The following is a 22,723-nucleotide window of genomic DNA, read 5'->3' on the forward strand; positions in this document are numbered from 1 at the left end:
AACTTTTGCAGAATAATAAGCTGCTGGGTTCGGTCTTGGATGACAGGACAAACATCGCAGACAGGTTGGACTCGATAAAAGATGACCACGAAGCTCTGGTAAAGTTCCGCGCAGAGACGGAGAAAACTCTGGCTGAGCTTAAAGAAAAACACGAGGACGAAGTCCAAGTCCTGCAAGGACTGCTGGAAACAGAGAAAGAAAAGGTGGCACGTCAGCAATTTCACAACAGCCAAGTTGTTGAATTATTATTGAAACGCCACAAAGAGGAAAAAAATCAGATGCAGCAGTTTTACCAGGAAAATACTAAAAAACTGGAAAACAAAGCAAATGCTGCAGACAGGAAGTTAGAAGAGGTGATCAACATGTATGACTCCAAAATAGAAAAGCTGCAGACGGCAGTAAAAAATAGTAGAGGTGTGACCGTCAATGCGGTTAAGGAACGCGAGGAAGAACGTCAATCTTCGCAGGGTTGGATTGACGGTGTTTTGTGGCATAATACACAGTTACAAGACGAAAATGAATTTATGGTTAAAAACATGAAAGAATTAACAGAGGAGAAAGGTCAAATGGGCAAAGTGATAGACGACCAAAAGGCCCAGAATATGGCGATCAAGCAGAAATGCCAGAGTAATATTAGAGCTCTGGCCTTGGAAAAGAAAATGAAGGCTATGCTTGAAGACGAAGTTGATTCTTTGAAAAAGAAAATTGAAGACGTCAAAAAGGCCCTAAGCACAGAGCAGGAAAACCACAGAAAGACAGCAGTGGACCGGCACAAAGTAAAAGCGGCACACAATCAGGCACTGGCTGAAAAGGTGGCGCTGGAAGAGAAACTGCGCTCCACAAAAAAGCAACGGGAAAGATTTATATCCAAAGTGAATTGGCTGGAGAAGAAAGAGCGCTACTTCCAAGAGGAATTGTGCCAGTGCGTTTTGTCCTTTGAAAAGGCATTTCCACATGAAGGTCACTTGAGAGGAAAAGAAAAGGTGGAATTTAGGGATATGTTCCACAACTTAAAAAAGAAATACGTAGACGGAGTGGAAGGCACCCCCTTTGTTGGAACAACGAAGGAGTTTCTTGAAAAACAGCTGAACTGTCTACGTATCAGATGCAAGGATCTAGATGCAGCTTTACTAGATAAAACACGGGAGCTGGAATCATTTAAAAAGCAGTACAATGACATGGTAAAGTCTTCCGAGTACGCTTTATTCCGACAAAGAGAGGAGCTCATTGGACCAGTGAACCAGATTATCCAAAAGGCTGCCAATGAAGAAAAAGAGATAGGTCATCTAAAATCTAGAGTGAAAGACGCTCAACTCCAGCTTAAATTAGAAAAACAGAAAGGACAAAAGCTGGCATCGTTGGACCATAGAAGCATGATGGGGAGATGTTCTGAGGAGACTCCGTCTCAGATTAATCCTCGTCCACTTCCAGGGAAAACTACATTTATTCAGGTACGTCCAAGACACCCTGGCAGAAGTGCAGGTATGGCTTCCCCAGTGAATCCTCCTGTAGAGTCTCCATCAACACCACCTTTCCTCAATTCTGATGATGGATTACCACCAGTTGATTGTTAAAAATTAACTGCTAAAATAGGCCATTAGAAGTATACTTCATCTTGTCTCCCTATATCATGGGTGGGCATTCTCAGTCCACGAGGGCCGGTGTCCCTGCAGGTTTTAGATCTCACCTTGGCTCAACACACCTGAATCACATGATTAGTTCGTTACCAGGCCTCTGGAGAACTTCAGGACATGTTGAGGAGCTAATTTAGCCGTTTAAATCAGCTGTGTTGGTTCGAGGACACATCTAAAACCTGCAGGGACACCGGCCCTCGTGGACTGAGATTGCCCACCCACCCCCAACCGGTCGCAGCAGATGGCCGCCCCTTCTTGAGCCTGGTTCTGCCGGAGGTTTCTTCCTAAAGGGAGTTTTTCCTCCCCACTGTCGCCCAGTGCTTGCTCAAAGGGGATCATTGGATTGTTGGGGTTTTCTGGCTTTTACTGTAGTGTTTTTACCTTACAGTATAAAGCAGCTTGAGGAGACTGTTGTTTTGCCATGATGCAATATAGTATTAAATATGACTACATTTTAAAAACATCTATTATAGCATCAAAGTAAAACAAAAAAACTAAATGAAATGAATCAAAATGTCTAATCTGGCAAAACAAGAAAAGAAAAAAGGTTTCACCTTTAAATAAAAATCCAAATCACAAACACATTCTGATTTTTGTTGTGTGTGTTTTTTTGTGTATGTTGTCACGTATAAAATCGTTGCACTCTGTCTCGGTGTCTGCCCGGCCGGCTCCGCAAGGCTACATATGTTTATTGTGTTGCTGCTTTCTTCCACTCGTCATTCTGCCTGGGCGGAGCTCAGGCCCACGCACCTGTCTGCAATTACGCTGCAACGTGTCCTGTCTGTATGGAGACTGAGAGCTGCCAGAGTAATAATGTAGATACAGGCCTCTTTCTCCTTCTGCTGCTGTTCATGCTTTTATTCCATTGATGTTGCTATCATTTGTAAATATATTTATTTGCTCTTATTTTATCAATTTACTGTCGTTCATGTATTTAATCTTCTTTGTATTTAAATATGATTTTTTTTAAGTAATGCCGCGAGATGGACAGTTAAATAAAGGTTTCATTGAATTAAAAAAAAGATTTAAAGATGACTGGTGGCGGAAGCAGAGCACAGACTGTCTGTGAGAATCTATCGCCATCGTGTGGTGCAGAGATATATTGCCATTGAATTTAGACAACGAAAGCTTGGCTCACAGAGCAGCTGCAACACGAACAAAAAACATTAAATAGCAACATGATATATTATATTATATTATATTATATTATATTATATTATATTATATTATATTATATTATATTATATTATATTATATTTATAGCTGTCGAAATTAACGCGTTAATTGCGATAATTAAATTTTGGAATTAATTACGTTAGAATATTTAACTATTTAGCGCAACACGCAGATAAGTCGCTCCCATAATTCCACTTGATTTGTTTACCGCGCCACTGAAAATGGAGAAGCAGGAAGCGGATGGCCTTCTGGATGGGGAATTTAAATACAAGAAGAACATAGATGGGACAATAAACAAACGCGTTGTAATTTGCACTCACTGTAGTAAAGAGTTTCAATTTCACCGTTCAAATTCGACCTTAAAATACCACCTTAATGCCAAACACGCGTTTGTCGGGGCAGCAGCTTCACCCGGCCTGCGTCAGACCACTCTTAGTGAACGCAGGCCACTCGGTAAGTCTTCTTTGGACAAACTGACCGACAATATAGCCAAATGGATAGCAAAGGACTGCAGACCGCTAAGCATTGTGGAGGACAAGGGCTTTGCGGATGTTTTAAAGGTTGCATCTCAGGACGCGTCCTACAAGCCCCCAGCGAGAAGCACAATAACAATTCGAATCCACGAACTGTATGAAACGGAGAAAAAGAAAAAAGAAGAGGCTTTAGTTCACACAGAATGCGTGGCTCTGACAGGAGACCACTGGACATCATTGAGTAATGACAATTACCTGGGAGTTACTGCGCATTTAATCACTGAAGCCTGGGGTCTGACATCCTTTGCGCTGACTATAATGAAAACGGAAGAGCGGCACTTTGCGGAGGCTTGTGCAGAGCAGTTCCAGACTGTTGCTCGCAGGTGGAGAATTGAGGAGAAGGTGACAACAGTAGGCACGGACAGTGCGCGCAATATGATCGCCGCGGCTCGCATCATGCCATTCAATCACATGCCGTGTACCGCGCACATTCTACAGAGATGCATCACAGTGAGTCTCGCAGACAGTGGCTTTGTCACTGCGCTGGCCAAATGCCGCAAAATTGTTGGCCATTTTAAGCACAGCCCAGCAAACACAGCAGAGCTGAACGCAGAGCAGGTGTCACTGGGGCGCAAGCAGGAGCCGTTGGCCCAGGACGTGCCTACGCGCTGGAACTCCACGCTGGAGATGGTGAAGCGCTTGATCCGCAACCAAACTGCAGTAACCGCGACTCTGGATAAACAAAAGCATAAACTTGTCCTCCTGACGCCTCCAGAGTGGGACAAACTCCAGAGACTGGAGACACTTCTAGAGCCCTGCAGGTGAGCCTGTCATTGTGACCATAATTGTAGGTTTAGATTAAATGTATCAAACATACATCTTAAATCAGTTTTGTTATTATGAAAATGTCTTATTTAAAAAATAAATGAAATCAAATATTTTATTAATATTACCTAGTATTAAAAAGCTTTTTTTAATTTGCTGTCTTATCTCTCTCTCTCTCTCTCTCTGTGTGTGTGTGTGTGTGTGTGTGTGTGTGTGTGTGTGTGTGTGTGTGTGTGTGTGTGTGTGTGTGTATTCCACTGCAGATATGTGACTGAACTGCTGGGAGGAGAGGCCTACGTCTCCTGCTCTGTAGTTCTACCAGCCTTCTGCCACCTGCGCCGTGTCATGGAAGTAACTGATGAGGACCCTGCATATGTGGTGAGGTTTAAAGAGAAGTTTAAGGAAGACCTTGCTTCCCGCCAGGAACATACCAACTATGCATGGCTCCAGATCGCAACTGCACTGGACCCACGTTTTAAAGACCTACGCAGTGTGCCCAAGACTGACAGAGAAGCAGTGTGGACCACACTGGCAGGCATGCTGCATGAAGACTCTCCTAGAAGATCACACACTGCAGAAGAAGGTCCAGCCAAGAAGACTGCAACCCCCCCACTGTGCTTTGCCCTGATATCTGCAGTGTGAGGTTGGATCGCTCATTCTCATCCTCACACTGATGCCACTTATTTCGGTCTTTGTTTGACATAAAAGGGCATATTTGTCACTTTATTGCAACTATATTTGCACTCTTGAGCTCCTTCATTCACTGACTGATCATAAAGTTATTACTTGCGTTATGTATTCATCCGTTTGAACATAATTAATGAAGCCACATGTAATCACTAAAATTTGTATTTTGGGTACAATAAGAGAGTTTCAGATGGAATGCTGTTTTGTTTTGTTTAAATTTCACCAACTTGCTGATGCCCACGGTTGTGAGTGCGGCTTCTTGCTGTACATGGGTGGATGGTTGTAAATCACATCACAGATGCCAAAAACCTCTCAAACCAAGCCCCCTTGCCGGTGATGCTGTGCGCAACCTCGTGACGGAGTCAAGCATATTCAAAACACCCCCTCACCTCCCGTGTCAAACTCAAATGTCAGCCTATTTCATGTGTCACTTTTGGAGCAGTTGCCATCCCGACGAGCCATGGAGAAGTTCGTGTTTGTGTTATTTTACTTATTTGGTGTTCTGGTGTGTTTGGGCACCGGTCAGCACCATCGTGTTGAGCACGTGTTGGACCGTGGACACACCGGATTCAGTGGGAGAATAACGGTCAGGTGTACAGTTTACTGAGCACTGGGACTCAGTATCGTTTATCAGCACAGACACGGAGACGCGCTCAGCTTCTATTGAGAGCAAACAACCAAGTGAACCCTCCGGCTGCGTCCAGTAGACGAGACACACCGTCTGGGCCGGGAGCTTTCCGAGCATTCAGACTCTTAAACTGCTTCCTCGCATCTGCTTCATGAATATGAAGGGTTGTGGTGGGAGGAGGTGGTGTGAAATCCTCTTTTGTGTGGGGTGAGGAGGGGGGTGTTGTAAAAGTCCCCAAGAGCAATGATGAGAGAGTCCGGGAATGTCCGCTCCATGTGCAGTATCTGCTCCGCGAGTGCGCACTGAGCTGCCTGCGCATCCGCATCTGGCGGGATGTAAACAGCGGCCAAGATGAATGAAGCAAACTCCCGCGGAGAATAAAACGGTTTGCAGTGAATAAAAAGGTATTCCAGAGAGGAAGAGCAGTGCTGAGCAATCACTGTTACATCTGTGCACCAGCCACTATTAATGTAGAAGCAGACACGTCCACCTGTGGTCTTACCAGAGAGAGAGGCCTGCCGGTCCGCGCGCAGCAGATGAAAGCCCTCCAGCTTGAGCGCGCTGTCCGGGATGTCCTCACAGAGCCACGACTCCGTAAAACACAAGACACAGGAGGAGGCAACGTCTCTGTTCATGCTTCTCATCAGGGCCAGCTCGTCCATCTCATTCCTGAGTGAGCGTACGTCGGAAAGGAAGATCCCAGGAAGAGCAGTTCGCAGCACTCCTCAGACGCACGAGTGCGCCGGCTCGCTTTCCTCGCTTTCGGCGTCTCACTTTCCTGATCAGAGTCTGCAGTAAATCTGCCGCAGATGCGACAAATATTGGAAGTAAATCCACAGGTGTTGTAGTCCTGTAGTTAAGAAGCTCTTCTCTAGTGTAAGAATATCCAGAGGAGTGCCCAGACACAGAAGTTATGCACAAAAACAAAACAGAAGTAACGCACTGAAGCACCGGGGCATCCATACGCGGCGGCGCCATCTTGGAACAAGGGACTTGTCTTTGAAAGGTAGAGTGTTAATTACTAAAGCTGAAGGGATATCCCGATGAACATATGCTGCTCTCTCCTTACATCTGGATAAGAAAAGTAGTAAAGATATTGACCGTATGCTCTTTAATTTTATATGGAAAAACCGTACACACTATATTAGAAAAACTGTTGTGATGAATAAGTACGAATCAGGTGGGCTTAACGTCTTAGACTTTTCTACTTTAAATAACACTTTCAAAATTAATTGGGCCAAACATTTTCTTAAAACCCTACCTCTATCTGGAACTTTATACCATACCACATTTTCTCTCGTTTTGGTGGCTTTACTTTTATTTGAAATTGTAATTACAATGTTGAGAAAGTCCCTGTAAAGCTTTCATCCTTCCATAAGCAGGTCCTCTTAGCGTGGACCCTCATTTATAAACACAACTTCTCACCTCACAAATACCTTATCTGGAACAACAGAGATATTTTATAGAAAAATAAATCACTTTTCCTGGAAACTTGGCTCCAAAATGGGATCCTATTGGTGGCTCAGCTGGTTAGTAAAGAGGGACAACTACTTACTTACAACGACTTTATTGCACTATATAATTTTCCAATCAGTGTTCCAGATATCAAGCGGAAGACAGTCTGGATGGTCCCCCATAAATATTTGATTGTAAATAAGGTGAAAGAAGTCTCTTTTAAAATTCGACATACATGTTATCCAGCCAGTCACTACATGGTCAAATTCAAAAGGGACATAAATACTAATTGTACTTTCTGTGGGGATCATCCAGAAACGGTGACACATCTTTTTTGGTACTGTTCTTTTACACAGAGATTCTGGAAGGAATTTAGCAGCTTTGTTATTGTCCATATTTTAAGGGAGTTTTCTTTACGATGGGAAAATGTTTTATTCTGTTTCTTTAAGTTCCCCAAGAAGTATGAGAAATGTTTTTTATGATTAATTTCTTAATACTTTTAGCTAAATTTTTTATCCATAAATGTAAGTTTACTAACAAAACACCATATTTCTGTCATTATTTTAAGGATGTGCACATGCACATACAATCAATATCAGACTGCACCAACAAAAAGGCTCTCACAACAATATATGTATGTGAATTTTTGCGTGTATTCTTATAATTGTTACCTTTTTCTTTCACCCTTGGCTTTTTGTGTTCATGTTCTGTTGTATACTTCATCTGTTCGTATGTTGTATACTCATTGTTTGTTAAATAAAGTTTTAAAAAAAAAAGACACGCTTTGTTTAGACCCCCAAAATCCTTTCCACGCCCACCCCCGTGACATCACGCTCCAAAGCCCTGTTACGTCACAGAACGTGGTGATGTCATAGTGACAGTCCTTTCATCCTTTGATGTTCAAGTCTATAAATAGAGGACAGCTGTCAAAGGGAATTCATTAAGCTATCGTTTTGTTGGAGTGATACAGCACATAAAAAAGCAGAAATGAGTTCGAAAGCTAACAAAGACAGAAATGTTAATTTCTCGAAAACAATGGTTAAAAAAAGTGAAAAAGAAAAAGAAACATATGCCAGACAGTTCGAGCAAAGACTGCAGCCAATGATCGACGAGGTTGAAAAGCTCAAAACTGAGCTTGACTACTTCAAAAACCTGCATACAGTCAATAAGAAACGGATCGAGGATCTAACAAAAGAAAACAATGAACTTTTGCAGAATAATAAGCTGCTGGGTTCGGTCTTGGATGACAGGACAAACATCGCAGACAGATTGGACTCGATAAAAGATGACCACGAAGCTCTGGTAAAGTTCCGCGCAGAGACGGAGAAAACTCTGGCTGAGCTTAAAGAAAAACACGAGGACGAAGTCCAAGTCCTGCAAGGACTGCTGGAAACAGAGAAAGAAAAGGTGGCACGTCAGCAATTTCACAACAGCCAAGTTGTTGAATTATTATTGAAACGCCACAAAGAGGAAAAAAATCAGATGCAGCAGTTTTACCAGGAAAATACTAAAAAACTGGAAAACAAAGCAAATGCTGCAGACAGGAAGTTAGAAGAGGTGATCAACATGTATGACTCCAAAATAGAAAAGCTGCAGACGGCAGTAAAAAATAGTAGAGGTGTGACCGTCAATGCGGTTAAGGAACGCGAGGAAGAACGTCAATCTTCGCAGGGTTGGATTGACGGTGTTTTGTGGCATAATACACAGTTACAAGACGAAAATGAATTTATGGTTAAAAACATGAAAGAATTAACAGAGGAGAAAGGTCAAATGGGCAAAGTGATAGACGACCAAAAGGCCCAGAATATGGCGATCAAGCAGAAATGCCAGAGTAATATTAGAGCTCTGGCCTTGGAAAAGAAAATGAAGGCTATGCTTGAAGACGAAGTTGATTCTTTGAAAAAGAAAATTGAAGACGTCAAAAAGGCCCTAAGCACAGAGCAGGAAAACCACAGAAAGACAGCAGTGGACCGGCACAAAGTAAAAGCGGCACACAATCAGGCACTGGCTGAAAAGGTGGCGCTGGAAGAGAAACTGCGCTCCACAAAAAAGCAACGGGAAAGATTTATATCCAAAGTGAATTGGCTGGAGAAGAAAGAGCGCTACTTCCAAGAGGAATTGTGCCAGTGCGTTTTGTCCTTTGAAAAGGCATTTCCACATGAAGGTCACTTGAGAGGAAAAGAAAAGGTGGAATTTAGGGATATGTTCCACAACTTAAAAAAGAAATACGTAGACGGAGTGGAAGGCACCCCCTTTGTTGGAACAACGAAGGAGTTTCTTGAAAAACAGCTGAACTGTCTACGTATCAGATGCAAGGATCTAGATGCAGCTTTACTAGATAAAACACGGGAGCTGGAATCATTTAAAAAGCAGTACAATGACATGGTAAAGTCTTCCGAGTACGCTTTATTCCGACAAAGAGAGGAGCTCATTGGACCAGTGAACCAGATTATCCAAAAGGCTGCCAATGAAGAAAAAGAGATAGGTCATCTAAAATCTAGAGTGAAAGACGCTCAACTCCAGCTTAAATTAGAAAAACAGAAAGGACAAAAGCTGGCATCGTTGGACCATAGAAGCATGATGGGGAGATGTTCTGAGGAGACTCCGTCTCAGATTAATCCTCGTCCACTTCCAGGGAAAACTACATTTATTCAGGTACGTCCAAGACACCCTGGCAGAAGTGCAGGTATGGCTTCCCCAGTGAATCCTCCTGTAGAGTCTCCATCAACACCACCTTTCCTCAATTCTGATGATGGATTACCACCAGTTGATTGTTAAAAATTAACTGCTAAAATAGGCCATTAGAAGTATACTTCATCTTGTCTCCCTATATCATGGGTGGGCATTCTCAGTCCACGAGGGCCGGTGTCCCTGCAGGTTTTAGATCTCACCTTGGCTCAACACACCTGAATCACATGATTAGTTCGTTACCAGGCCTCTGGAGAACTTCAGGACATGTTGAGGAGCTAATTTAGCCGTTTAAATCAGCTGTGTTGGTTCGAGGACACATCTAAAACCTGCAGGGACACCGGCCCTCGTGGACTGAGATTGCCCACCCACCCCCAACCGGTCGCAGCAGATGGCCGCCCCTTCTTGAGCCTGGTTCTGCCGGAGGTTTCTTCCTAAAGGGAGTTTTTCCTCCCCACTGTCGCCCAGTGCTTGCTCAAAGGGGATCATTGGATTGTTGGGGTTTTCTGGCTTTTACTGTAGTGTTTTTACCTTACAGTATAAAGCAGCTTGAGGAGACTGTTGTTTTGCCATGATGCAATATAGTATTAAATATGACTACATTTTAAAAACATCTATTATAGCATCAAAGTAAAACAAAAAAACTAAATGAAATGAATCAAAATGTCTAATCTGGCAAAACAAGAAAAGAAAAAAGGTTTCACCTTTAAATAAAAATCCAAATCACAAACACATTCTGATTTTTGTTGTGTGTGTTTTTTTGTGTATGTTGTCACGTATAAAATCGTTGCACTCTGTCTCGGTGTCTGCCCGGCCGGCTCCGCAAGGCTACATATGTTTATTGTGTTGCTGCTTTCTTCCACTCGTCATTCTGCCTGGGCGGAGCTCAGGCCCACGCACCTGTCTGCAATTACGCTGCAACGTGTCCTGTCTGTATGGAGACTGAGAGCTGCCAGAGTAATAATGTAGATACAGGCCTCTTTCTCCTTCTGCTGCTGTTCATGCTTTTATTCCATTGATGTTGCTATCATTTGTAAATATATTTATTTGCTCTTATTTTATCAATTTACTGTCGTTCATGTATTTAATCTTCTTTGTATTTAAATATGATTTTTTTTAAGTAATGCCGCGAGATGGACAGTTAAATAAAGGTTTCATTGAATTAAAAAAAAGATTTAAAGATGACTGGTGGCGGAAGCAGAGCACAGACTGTCTGTGAGAATCTATCGCCATCGTGTGGTGCAGAGATATATTGCCATTGAATTTAGACAACGAAAGCTTGGCTCACAGAGCAGCTGCAACACGAACAAAAAACATTAAATAGCAACATGATATATTATATTATATTATATTATATTATATTATATTTATAGCTGTCGAAATTAACGCGTTAATTGCGATAATTAAATTTTGGAATTAATTACGTTAGAATATTTAACTATTTAGCGCAACACGCAGATAAGTCGCTCCCATAATTCCACTTGATTTGTTTACCGCGCCACTGAAAATGGAGAAGCAGGAAGCGGATGGCCTTCTGGATGGGGAATTTAAATACAAGAAGAACATAGATGGGACAATAAACAAACGCGTTGTAATTTGCACTCACTGTAGTAAAGAGTTTCAATTTCACCGTTCAAATTCGACCTTAAAATACCACCTTAATGCCAAACACGCGTTTGTCGGGGCAGCAGCTTCACCCGGCCTGCGTCAGACCACTCTTAGTGAACGCAGGCCACTCGGTAAGTCTTCTTTGGACAAACTGACCGACAATATAGCCAAATGGATAGCAAAGGACTGCAGACCGCTAAGCATTGTGGAGGACAAGGGCTTTGCGGATGTTTTAAAGGTTGCATCTCAGGACGCGTCCTACAAGCCCCCAGCGAGAAGCACAATAACAATTCGAATCCACGAACTGTATGAAACGGAGAAAAAGAAAAAAGAAGAGGCTTTAGTTCACACAGAATGCGTGGCTCTGACAGGAGACCACTGGACATCATTGAGTAATGACAATTACCTGGGAGTTACTGCGCATTTAATCACTGAAGCCTGGGGTCTGACATCCTTTGCGCTGACTATAATGAAAACGGAAGAGCGGCACTTTGCGGAGGCTTGTGCAGAGCAGTTCCAGACTGTTGCTCGCAGGTGGAGAATTGAGGAGAAGGTGACAACAGTAGGCACGGACAGTGCGCGCAATATGATCGCCGCGGCTCGCATCATGCCATTCAATCACATGCCGTGTACCGCGCACATTCTACAGAGATGCATCACAGTGAGTCTCGCAGACAGTGGCTTTGTCACTGCGCTGGCCAAATGCCGCAAAATTGTTGGCCATTTTAAGCACAGCCCAGCAAACACAGCAGAGCTGAACGCAGAGCAGGTGTCACTGGGGCGCAAGCAGGAGCCGTTGGCCCAGGACGTGCCTACGCGCTGGAACTCCACGCTGGAGATGGTGAAGCGCTTGATCCGCAACCAAACTGCAGTAACCGCGACTCTGGATAAACAAAAGCATAAACTTGTCCTCCTGACGCCTCCAGAGTGGGACAAACTCCAGAGACTGGAGACACTTCTAGAGCCCTGCAGGTGAGCCTGTCATTGTGACCATAATTGTAGGTTTAGATTAAATGTATCAAACATACATCTTAAATCAGTTTTGTTATTATGAAAATGTCTTATTTAAAAAATAAATGAAATCAAATATTTTATTAATATTACCTAGTATTAAAAAGCTTTTTTTAATTTGCTGTCTTATCTCTCTGTGTGTGTGTGTGTGTGTGTGTGTGTGTATTCCACTGCAGATATGTGACTGAACTGCTGGGAGGAGAGGCCTACGTCTCCTGCTCTGTAGTTCTACCAGCCTTCTGCCACCTGCGCCGTGTCATGGAAGTAACTGATGAGGACCCTGCATATGTGGTGAGGTTTAAAGAGAAGTTTAAGGAAGACCTTGCTTCCCGCCAGGAACATACCAACTATGCATGGCTCCAGATCGCAACTGCACTGGACCCACGTTTTAAAGACCTACGCAGTGTGCCCAAGACTGACAGAGAAGCAGTGTGGACCACACTGGCAGGCATGCTGCATGAAGACTCTCCTAGAAGATCACACACTGCAGAAGAAGGTCCAGCCAAGAAGACTGCAACCCCCCCACTGTGCTTTGCCCTGATATCTGCAGTGTGAGGTTGGATCGCTCATTCTCATCCTCACACTGATGCCACTTATTTCGGTCTTTGTTTGACATAAAAGGGCATATTTGTCACTTTATTGCAACTATATTTGCACTCTTGAGCTCCTTCATTCACTGACTGATCATAAAGTTATTACTTGCGTTATGTATTCATCCGTTTGAACATAATTAATGAAGCCACATGTAATCACTAAAATTTGTATTTTGGGTACAATAAGAGAGTTTCAGATGGAATGCTGTTTTGTTTTGTTTAAATTTCACCAACTTGCTGATGCCCACGGTTGTGAGTGCGGCTTCTTGCTGTACATGGGTGGATGGTTGTAAATCACATCACAGATGCCAAAAACCTCTCAAACCAAGCCCCCTTGCCGGTGATGCTGTGCGCAACCTCGTGACGGAGTCAAGCATATTCAAAACACCCCCTCACCTCCCGTGTCAAACTCAAATGTCAGCCTATTTCATGTGTCACTTTTGGAGCAGTTGCCATCCCGACGAGCCATGGAGAAGTTCGTGTTTGTGTTATTTTACTTATTTGGTGTTCTGGTGTGTTTGGGCACCGGTCAGCACCATCGTGTTGAGCACGTGTTGGACCGTGGACACACCGGATTCAGTGGGAGAATAACGGTCAGGTGTACAGTTTACTGAGCACTGGGACTCAGTATCGTTTACCAGCACAGACACGGAGACGCGCTCAGCTTCTATTGAGAGCAAACAACCAAGTGAACCCTCCGGCTGCGTCCAGTAGACGAGACACACCGTCTGGGCCGGGAGCTTTCCGAGCATTCAGACTCTTAAACTGCTTCCTCGCATCTGCTTCATGAATATGAAGGGTTGTGGTGGGAGGAGGTGGTGTGAAATCCTCTTTTGTGTGGGGTGAGGAGGGGGGTGTTGTAAAAGTCCCCAAGAGCAATGATGAGAGAGTCCGGGAATGTCCGCTCCATGTGCAGTATCTGCTCCGCGAGTGCGCACTGAGCTGCCTGCGCATCCGCATCTGGCGGGATGTAAACAGCGGCCAAGATGAATGAAGCAAACTCCCGCGGAGAATAAAACGGTTTGCAGTGAATAAAAAGGTATTCCAGAGAGGAAGAGCAGTGCTGAGCAATCACTGTTACATCTGTGCACCAGCCACTATTAATGTAGAAGCAGACACGTCCACCTGTGGTCTTACCAGAGAGAGAGGCCTGCCGGTCCGCGCGCAGCAGATGAAAGCCCTCCAGCTTGAGCGCGCTGTCCGGGATGTCCTCACAGAGCCACGACTCCGTAAAACACAAGACACAGGAGGAGGCAACGTCTCTGTTCATGCTTCTCATCAGGGCCAGCTCGTCCATCTCATTCCTGAGTGAGCGTACGTTGGAAAGGAAGATCCCAGGAAGAGCAGTTCGCAGTCCGCGTCTCCTCAGACGCACGAGTGCGCCGGCTCGCTTTCCTCGCTTTCGGCGTCTCACTTTCCTGATCAGAGTCTGCAGTAAATCTGCCGCAGATGCGACAAATATTGGAAGTAAATCCACAGGTGTTGTAGTCCTGTAGTTAAGAAGCTCTTCTCTAGTGTAAGAATATCCAGAGGAGTGCCCAGACACAGAAGTTATGCACAAAAACAAAACAGAAGTAACGCACTGAAGCACCGGGGCATCCATACGCGGCGGCGCCATCTTGGAACAAGGGACTTGTCTTTGAAAGGTAGAGTGTTAATTACTAAAGCTGAAGGGATATCCCGATGAACATATGCTGCTCTCTCCTTACATCTGGATAAGAAAAGTAGTAAAGATATTGACCGTATGCTCTTTAATTTTATATGGAAAAACCGTACGCACTATATTAGAAAAACTGTTGTGATGAATAAGTACGAATCAGGTGGGCTTAACGTCTTAGACTTTTCTACTTTAAATAACACTTTCAAAATTAATTGGGCCAAACATTTTCTTAAAACCCTACCTCTATCTGGAACTTTATACCATACCACATTTTCTCTCGTTTTGGTGGCTTTACTTTTATTTGAAATTGTAATTACAATGTTGAGAAAGTCCCTGTAAAGCTTTCATCCTTCCATAAGCAGGTCCTCTTAGCGTGGACCCTCATTTATAAACACAACTTCTCACCTCACAAATACCTTATCTGGAACAACAGAGATATTTTATAGAAAAATAAATCACTTTTCCTGGAAACTTGGCTCCAAAATGGGATCCTATTGGTGGCTCAGCTGGTTAGTAAAGAGGGACAACTACTTACTTACAACGACTTTATTGCACTATATAATTTTCCAATCAGTGTTCCAGATATCAAGCGGAAGACAGTCTGGATGGTCCCCCATAAATATTTGATTGTAAATAAGGTGAAAGAAGTCTCTTTTAAAATTCGACATACATGTTATCCAGCCAGTCACTACATGGTCAAATTTAAAAGGGACATAAATACTAATTGTACTTTCTGTGGGGATCATCCAGAAACGGTGACACATCTTTTTTGGTACTGTTCTTTTACACAGAGATTCTGGAAGGAATTTAGCAGCTTTGTTATTGTCCATATTTTAAGGGAGTTTTCTTTACGATGGGAAAATGTTTTATTCTGTTTCTTTAAGTTCCCCAAGAAGTATGAGAAATGTTTTTTATGATAAATTTCTTAATACTTTTAGCTAAATTTTTTATCCATAAATGTAAGTTTACTAACAAAACACCATATTTCTGTCATTATTTTAAGGATGTGCACATGCACATACAATCAATATCAGACTGCACCAACAAAAAGGCTCTCACAACAATATATGTATGTGAATTTTTGCGTGTATTCTTATAATTGTTACCTTTTTCTTTCACCCTTGGCTTTTTGTGTTCATGTTCTGTTGTATACTTCATCTGTTCGTATGTTGTATACTCATTGTTTGTTAAATAAAGTTTTTAAAAAAAGACACGCTTTGTTTAGACCCCCAAAATCCTTTCCACGCCCACCCCCGTGACATCACGCTCCAAAGCCCTGTTACGTCACAGAACGTGGTGATGTCATAGTGACAGTCCTTTCATCCTTTGATGTTCAAGTCTATAAATAGAGGACAGCTGTCAAAGGGAATTCATTAAGCTATCGTTTTGTTGGAGTGATACAGCACATAAAAAAGCAGAAATGACTTCGAAACCTAACAAAGACAGAAATGTTAATTTCTCGAAAACAATGGTTAAAAAAAGTGAAAAAGAAAAAGAAACATATGCCAGACAGTTCGAGCAAAGACTGCAGCCAATGATCGACGAGGTTGAAAAGCTCAAAACTGAGCTTGACTACTTCAAAAACCTGCATACAGTCAATAAGAAACGGATCGAGGATCTAACAAAAGAAAACAATGAACTTTTGCAGAATAATAAGCTGCTGGGTTCGGTCTTGGATGACAGGACAAACATCGCAGACAGGTTGGACTCGATAAAAGATGACCACGAAGCTCTGGTAAAGTTCCGCGCAGAGACGGAGAAAACTCTGGCTGAGCTTAAAGAAAAACACGAGGACGAAGTCCAAGTCCTGCAAGGACTGCTGGAAACAGGTGGCACGTCAGCAATTTCACAACAGCCAAGTTGTTGAATTATTATTGAAACGCCACAAAGAGGAAAAAAATAAGATGCAGCAGTTTTACCAGGAAAATACTAAAAAACTGGAAAACAAAGCAAATGCTGCAGACAGGAAGTTAGAAGAGGTGATCAACATGTATGACTCCAAAATAGAAAAGCTGCAGACGGCAGTAAAAAATAGTAGAGGTGTGACCGTCAATGCGGTTAAGGAACGCGAGGAAGAACGTCAATCCTCGCAGTGTTGGATTGACGGTGTTTTGTCGCGTAATACACAGGTACAAGACGAAAATGAATTTATGGTTAAAAACATGAAAGAATTAACAGAGGAGAAAGGTCAAATGGGCAAAGTGATAGACGACCAAAAGGCCCAGAATATGGCGATCAAGCAGAAATGCCAGAGTAATATTAGAGCTCTGGCCTTGGAAAAGAAAATGAAGGCTATGCTTGAAGACGAAGTTGATTCTTTGAAAAAGAAAATTGAAGACGTCAAAAAGGCCCTAAGCACAGAGCAGGAAAACCACAGAAAGACAGCAGTGGACAGGTATAAAGTAAAAAAGGCACACAATCAAGCACTGGCTGAAAAGGTGGCGCTGGAAGAGAAACTGCGCTCCACAATAAAGCAAAGAGAAAAATTTATACACAAAGCTAATTGGCTGGAGAAGAAAGAGCACTACTTCCAAGAAGAACTGTAAAGTGCATTTTGTCCTTTGGAAAGGCATTTCCACATGCAGTTCACTTCAGGGAAAAGAAAAGGTGAAATTTAGGGATATGTTCCTCAACTTGAAAAAGAAATGCATAGACGGTGTGGAAGGCATCCCCTTTGTTGGAATAACAAAGGAGTTTCTTGAAAAACAGCTGAACTGTCTATGTACCAGATGCAAATATCTAGAGACAGCTTTACTAGATAAAAAACGGGAGCTGGAATAGTTTCAAAAGAAGTACAATGGTATGGTAAAGTCTTTTGCTTTATTCAAACAAAGACAGGAGCTCATTGGACCAGTGAACCAAATTATCGAAAAGGCTGGCAATGAAGTATAAGAGATAGGTCATCTAAAATCTAGAGTGAAAGACATTCAACTCAAGCTTAAATTAGAAAAACAGAAAAGACATAATTTCCCTTACATTGCTTCACCCATCAAAAAGTCACGGAAGCGAACATATATATCAATTTTTTAATGAATTTTAAAGTTGTGGGGTTAATTTTCTACGTAACATGAGCTGAGAAGCAGCAGCAACGCTAGGCTAATGCTAGGCTAACAAGCTGGCTAGCTAGCAAGTTCAAAACGTGGTTCTAAACTGAAAGAAGGTACAAAAACAGTTTACTTCCAAGCCAGAGTATCACGCAAAAAATCACAGAAATTATCTCTTGAGCTCAAGCTGCTCCATCTGAACCCAGGTTTGCTCAAACTAATGCAATAAAAAAATGTGGGTGCCATGAACATGCAGACTGATCTGTGCAAAGTGAGGAGGATAGCAGTGACATGGCATTTTCAAACCATATCTTTTAAAAGCCTGCACTGAGAAGCAAAATTTCTAGCTTACTTAGTTTTTCCAATTCAAGACAACTCAAACTGGGTTGATCAGCTTTTTGAATAAAAACTACTGGTAACTTATTTAAACAAACTGATAAAAATTGAGTTTAGTATATCCTTACATTTTTTAATTAAACACAATGTTAGATTTTACAGTGTACATGATAATGGAGTGCTGCTGGAATAAAAGAAGAAAATCTTTGTTTCTTGGGGCTTAAATTGCAAAATGTGAACAAATGCCTAAAAACGTTCCAGAAGCTCATCGTCCAAACTGCAGTGTAATTATAAAACAGAAAACCTCTGTTAAATAACAGAAAATGCCCTATTTAATTATTTTGTGTGGACATATTCTCAACAAAAACATTTTTATATTTCATAACACTTTACAGATATTTTTTTAAAACTTTATTAATCCAGAAGGAAACTTGTGTGGTCAGCATTTACTTTATAAAACTAAATACTGAATACAAAACGTATTAATAAATAATCATTACATTGACATTTTCTTCAGGAAATGCATTGTCTAGTTCTATAAAATCGTGAGTTTTTTTCAGGTTTAAGGCTGGCAGTTTGCTATCACACACAACACTGAATAATAATTAAATACGTGTTTTTAAATAACACAAAATTCAAGTCGTTCTTTCATAAAAGTCTTTTTTTTTTGTTGTTGTTTTGCTGTGATAGAGCTCCTGACCCAGGCCAAGCTGGCTCTCTAGGAAGACAAGGAAAAACTCCCAGGTGCCAGATGATGGGAAGAAACCTCGGGAAAGTGTGCACAAATTCCACTTGACAACACAATAAAACGCAACATAGCACAAAAGGTCACGGAGGATCTCATAACAAGGACAGAGCAGGACGAATAGGACAATCACAGGAAAGGAACAAAATCACGAAAAAATTAACGGAAAGGACAAATAAGAAGGGGGTGCCATAACAATAGAAAAATAAGGATGGATAATGGAAAGGACATTACAGAAGGAGGTGCCAGAAAAATAATAAAAACAAAAAAAGCCTAAGCTAACACAGGACAAACATTAAAGATACTGAACAAAAAAACCCCCAATAAAACAGAAATCCCAAGAGTGGGAGGAGACACAGCACACTATAAAAGGAGGGGCAGAGAAGAGTTTCTTCATTTTAATTTGGCCAGCGACGCATGTGCACAGCCTGAAGAAGGCACAGCCCAGCCGAAACGTAGCTACAGCCATGCGTCAGCGCTAAAAAGTGTTTTTGTTTGTTGTTTTAGTTTGTTTTTGTTTTTTTTGGGGGGGGGGGGTTCTTTTGATGTTTTTTCATTTACATATTGATTTACTGGCCTAAAAATTGGAATATCATAAATTTATAACCTAAAAATTGGATAATTTATGGATAAAAACAGTTTAAAAGCCTAAAAATTGGAATTAAAAATGACACAGAGACTAAATTCATTGAGCAAAGACAAATTTTATTAAAACACAGTTAGAAACCTAAAAAAACAGGACAAATAAAACACAACTTTGGTAAAATTAAACATAATTTGGTACTTACCTGAACCTGAAAAAGAAAAGGACGGTACTTACCTCAATTCGGACCTGGGGATTGCCGGATACGGTAGATGGGATGGCGGGTCTCGGGAAGGGTCATGGTGCGGAGCGTGCACCTACTCCTGCCCTCCTTGTGCAGGGAGGAATTTCCATTCCCCTAACCTAACCCACCCTAATAGTGATGGGATTTCCGGCTCTTTTTAGAGATCCGGCTCTTTTGGTTGGGCTCACTAAAAAGAGCTGGCTCTTTCAGCTCCAAACCGGCTCTTCGGGTTGTTTTGTTGCTTTAATTAAATTATTATTAACAATAATATAAAATTATGCACAAAAGGAATTACTAGCGTAAAAAAAAGTGGTTTTATTCATATATGTTTATATATAAATATATGCGGTGGCCCCTAGAGACAAAACACGTACAAACTTCAAAACACATTTCTAGCATGAACTGAACTTCCAAAGCAGAGCTACTAGATCACTTAAATTACACAATTAAAAGCATGTGTGTATTGTTTGTGTATTTATACACACGCACTCATATATATTCAAATAATTTAAAAAAAAAGTTCATTTACCTGTTACTACCACACACCAAATCCGGTCGTTGGTACTTGCTGGCTTGTGTAGCCACTAGGTAACAAAAGCTCAACACTGCGCCTAGCATCCTGGAGCACTTCTGTTGTCTTTTGTACGTGTTTTGAGTTTTTACGTGCTTCAGAGTTTTTACGTGTTTTGGAGTTTGTACGTGCTTCAGGGTTTGTACGTGCTTCAGAGTTCATACGTGATTTGAAGTTTGTATGTGCTTTGTCTGTAGGGGCCACCGTAAATATACTTTTTATTCACTTCACATAAAATGTAATAAATAAATCATATAATACAAAAATCAACTATTCACATTTCAAGTTTTAACTATTTAAATTTTCAGCTTTTTCCTTTTACAAATTTAAAGTGAAACAACACAAAACACTGCAAACCACAAAACAATTAAATATAGATTAAAATATGAAAACAAAAAGAAGATGCATATTCTGCTGTCTTTCTGTGGTTTTCCTGCTCTGTGCTTAGGGCCTTTCTTAGGTCTTCATTTTTCTTTTTCAAAGAATCAACTTCATCTTCGACCATAGCCTTCATTTTCTTTTCCAAGGCCAGAGCTCTAATATTACTCTGACATTTCCGTTTGATCTCCATATTCTGGGCCTTTTGGTTGTCTATTACTTTGCCCATTTGATCTTTCTCATCTGTTAATTCTTTCACGGTTTTATCCATCAATTCATTTTGGTCCTGTAACTTTGTATTACGCGACAAAAGACCCTCAATCCAACACTGCGAGGATTGATGTTGTTCCTCGCGTTCTTTAACCGCATTGACGGCCACACCTCTACTATTTTTTACTGTTCTCTCAAGCTTTTCTATTTTGGAATCATACATTTCTATGAGCTTTTCTAACTTTCTGTCTGCAGCATTGGCTTTGTCTTCGAGTTTTTTTTAGTATTTTCCTCGTAAAATTGCTGCATCTTATTTTTTTCCTCTTTGTGGCGTTTCAATAATAATTCAACAACTTGGCTGTTGTGAAATTCCTGACGTACCACCTTTTCTTTTGCTGTTTCCAGCAGTCCTTGCAGGACTTCGACTTCGTCCTCATCATCTGTGATTAGGTATTGAAACATATGCCAGACAGTTCGACCACAGACTGCATCCAATGATCGATGAGGTTGAAAAGCTTAAAACTGAGCTTGACTACTTCAAAAAACTCCATACAGTCAATAAGAAATGGATCGAGGATCTAACAAAAGAAAACAATGAACTTTTGCAGAATAATAAGATGCTGGGTTCGGTCTTTGATGACAGGACAAATATCTCAGACAGGTTAAACTCAATAAAAGATGACCACGAAGCTCTCATAAAGTTCCGCGCAGAGACGGAGAAAACTCTGGCTGAACTTAAAGAAAAACATGAGGAAGACGTCGAAGTCAGCAAATCTCTTTTCTTCCACCTGAGAACCTCATTGACCCTTTTGGTTGTCTATTACTTTGCCCATTTGATCTTTCTCATCTGTTAATTCTTTCACGGTTTTATCCATCAATTCATTTTGGTCCTGTAACTTTGTATTACGCGACAAAAGACCCTCAATCCAACACTGCGAGGATTGATGTTGTTCCTCGCGTTCTTTAACCGCATTGACGGCCACACCTCTACTATTTTTTACTGTTCTCTCAAGCTTTTCTATTTTGGAATCATACATTTCTATGAGCTTTTCTAACTTTCTGTCTGCAGCATTGGCTTTGTCTTCGAGTTTTTTTAGTATTTTCCTCGTAAAATTGCTGCATCTTATTTTTTTCCTCTTTGTGGCGTTTCAATAATAATTCAACAACTTGGCTGTTGTGAAATTCCTGACGTACCACCTTTTCTTTTGCTGTTTCCAGCAGTCCTTGCAGGACTTCGACTTCGTCCTCATCATCTGTGATTAGGTATTGAAACATATGCCAGACAGTTCGACCACAGACTGCATCCAATGATCGATGAGGTTGAAAAGCTTAAAACTGAGCTTGACTACTTCAAAAAACTCCATACAGTCAATAAGAAATGGATCGAGGATCTAACAAAAGAAAACAATGAACTTTTGCAGAATAATAAGATGCTGGGTTCGGTCTTTGATGACAGGACAAATATCTCAGACAGGTTAAACTCAATAAAAGATGACCACGAAGCTCTCATAAAGTTCCGCGCAGAGACGGAGAAAACTCTGGCTGAACTTAAAGAAAAACATGAGGAAGACGTCGAAGTCAGCAAATCTCTTTTCTTCCACCTGAGAACCTCATTGACCCTTTTGGTTGTCTATTACTTTGCCCATTTGATCTTTCTCATCTGTTAATTCTTTCACGGTTTTATCCATCAATTCATTTTGGTCCTGTAACTTTGTATTACGCGACAAAAGACCCTCAATCCAACACTGCGAGGATTGATGTTGTTCCTCGCGTTCTTTAACCGCATTGACGGCCACACCTCTACTATTTTTTACTGTTCTCTCAAGCTTTTCTATTTTGGAATCATACATTTCTATGAGCTTTTCTAACTTTCTGTCTGCAGCATTGGCTTTGTCTTCGAGTTTTTTTAGTATTTTCCTCGTAAAATTGCTGCATCTTATTTTTTTCCTCTTTGTGGCGTTTCAATAATAATTCAACAACTTGGCTGTTGTGAAATTCCTGACGTACCACCTTTTCTTTTGCTGTTTCCAGCAGTCCTTGCAGGACTTCGACTTCGTCCTCATCATCTGTGATTAGGTATTGAAACATATGCCAGACAGTTCGACCACAGACTGCATCCAATGATCGATGAGGTTGAAAAGCTTAAAACTGAGCTTGACTACTTCAAAAAACTC

General features: G+C 41.5%; 1 protein-coding gene across 1 annotated transcript in view; it reads left to right on the forward strand.

Annotated features, from left to right (window-relative positions):
* The window catches only part of LOC145428459 (E3 SUMO-protein ligase ZBED1-like), a 65,575-nt gene extending 44,576 nt beyond the window's left edge, over nucleotides 1-20,999 (forward strand). The window contains exon 3 of the mRNA XM_080300676.1: nucleotides 20,955-20,999. Within this exon, the coding sequence (XP_080156802.1) occupies nucleotides 20,955-20,999 (45 nt within the window). The remainder of the gene's footprint in view (nucleotides 1-20,954) is intronic.
* The last annotated feature ends 1,724 nt before the right edge of the window (nucleotides 21,000-22,723 follow it).

The sequence above is a fragment of the Astatotilapia calliptera genome, chromosome 4 (genome assembly GCF_964374335.1).
Source record: "Astatotilapia calliptera chromosome 4, fAstCal68.1, whole genome shotgun sequence".
Classification (NCBI taxonomy): domain Eukaryota; kingdom Metazoa; phylum Chordata; class Actinopteri; order Cichliformes; family Cichlidae; genus Astatotilapia; species Astatotilapia calliptera.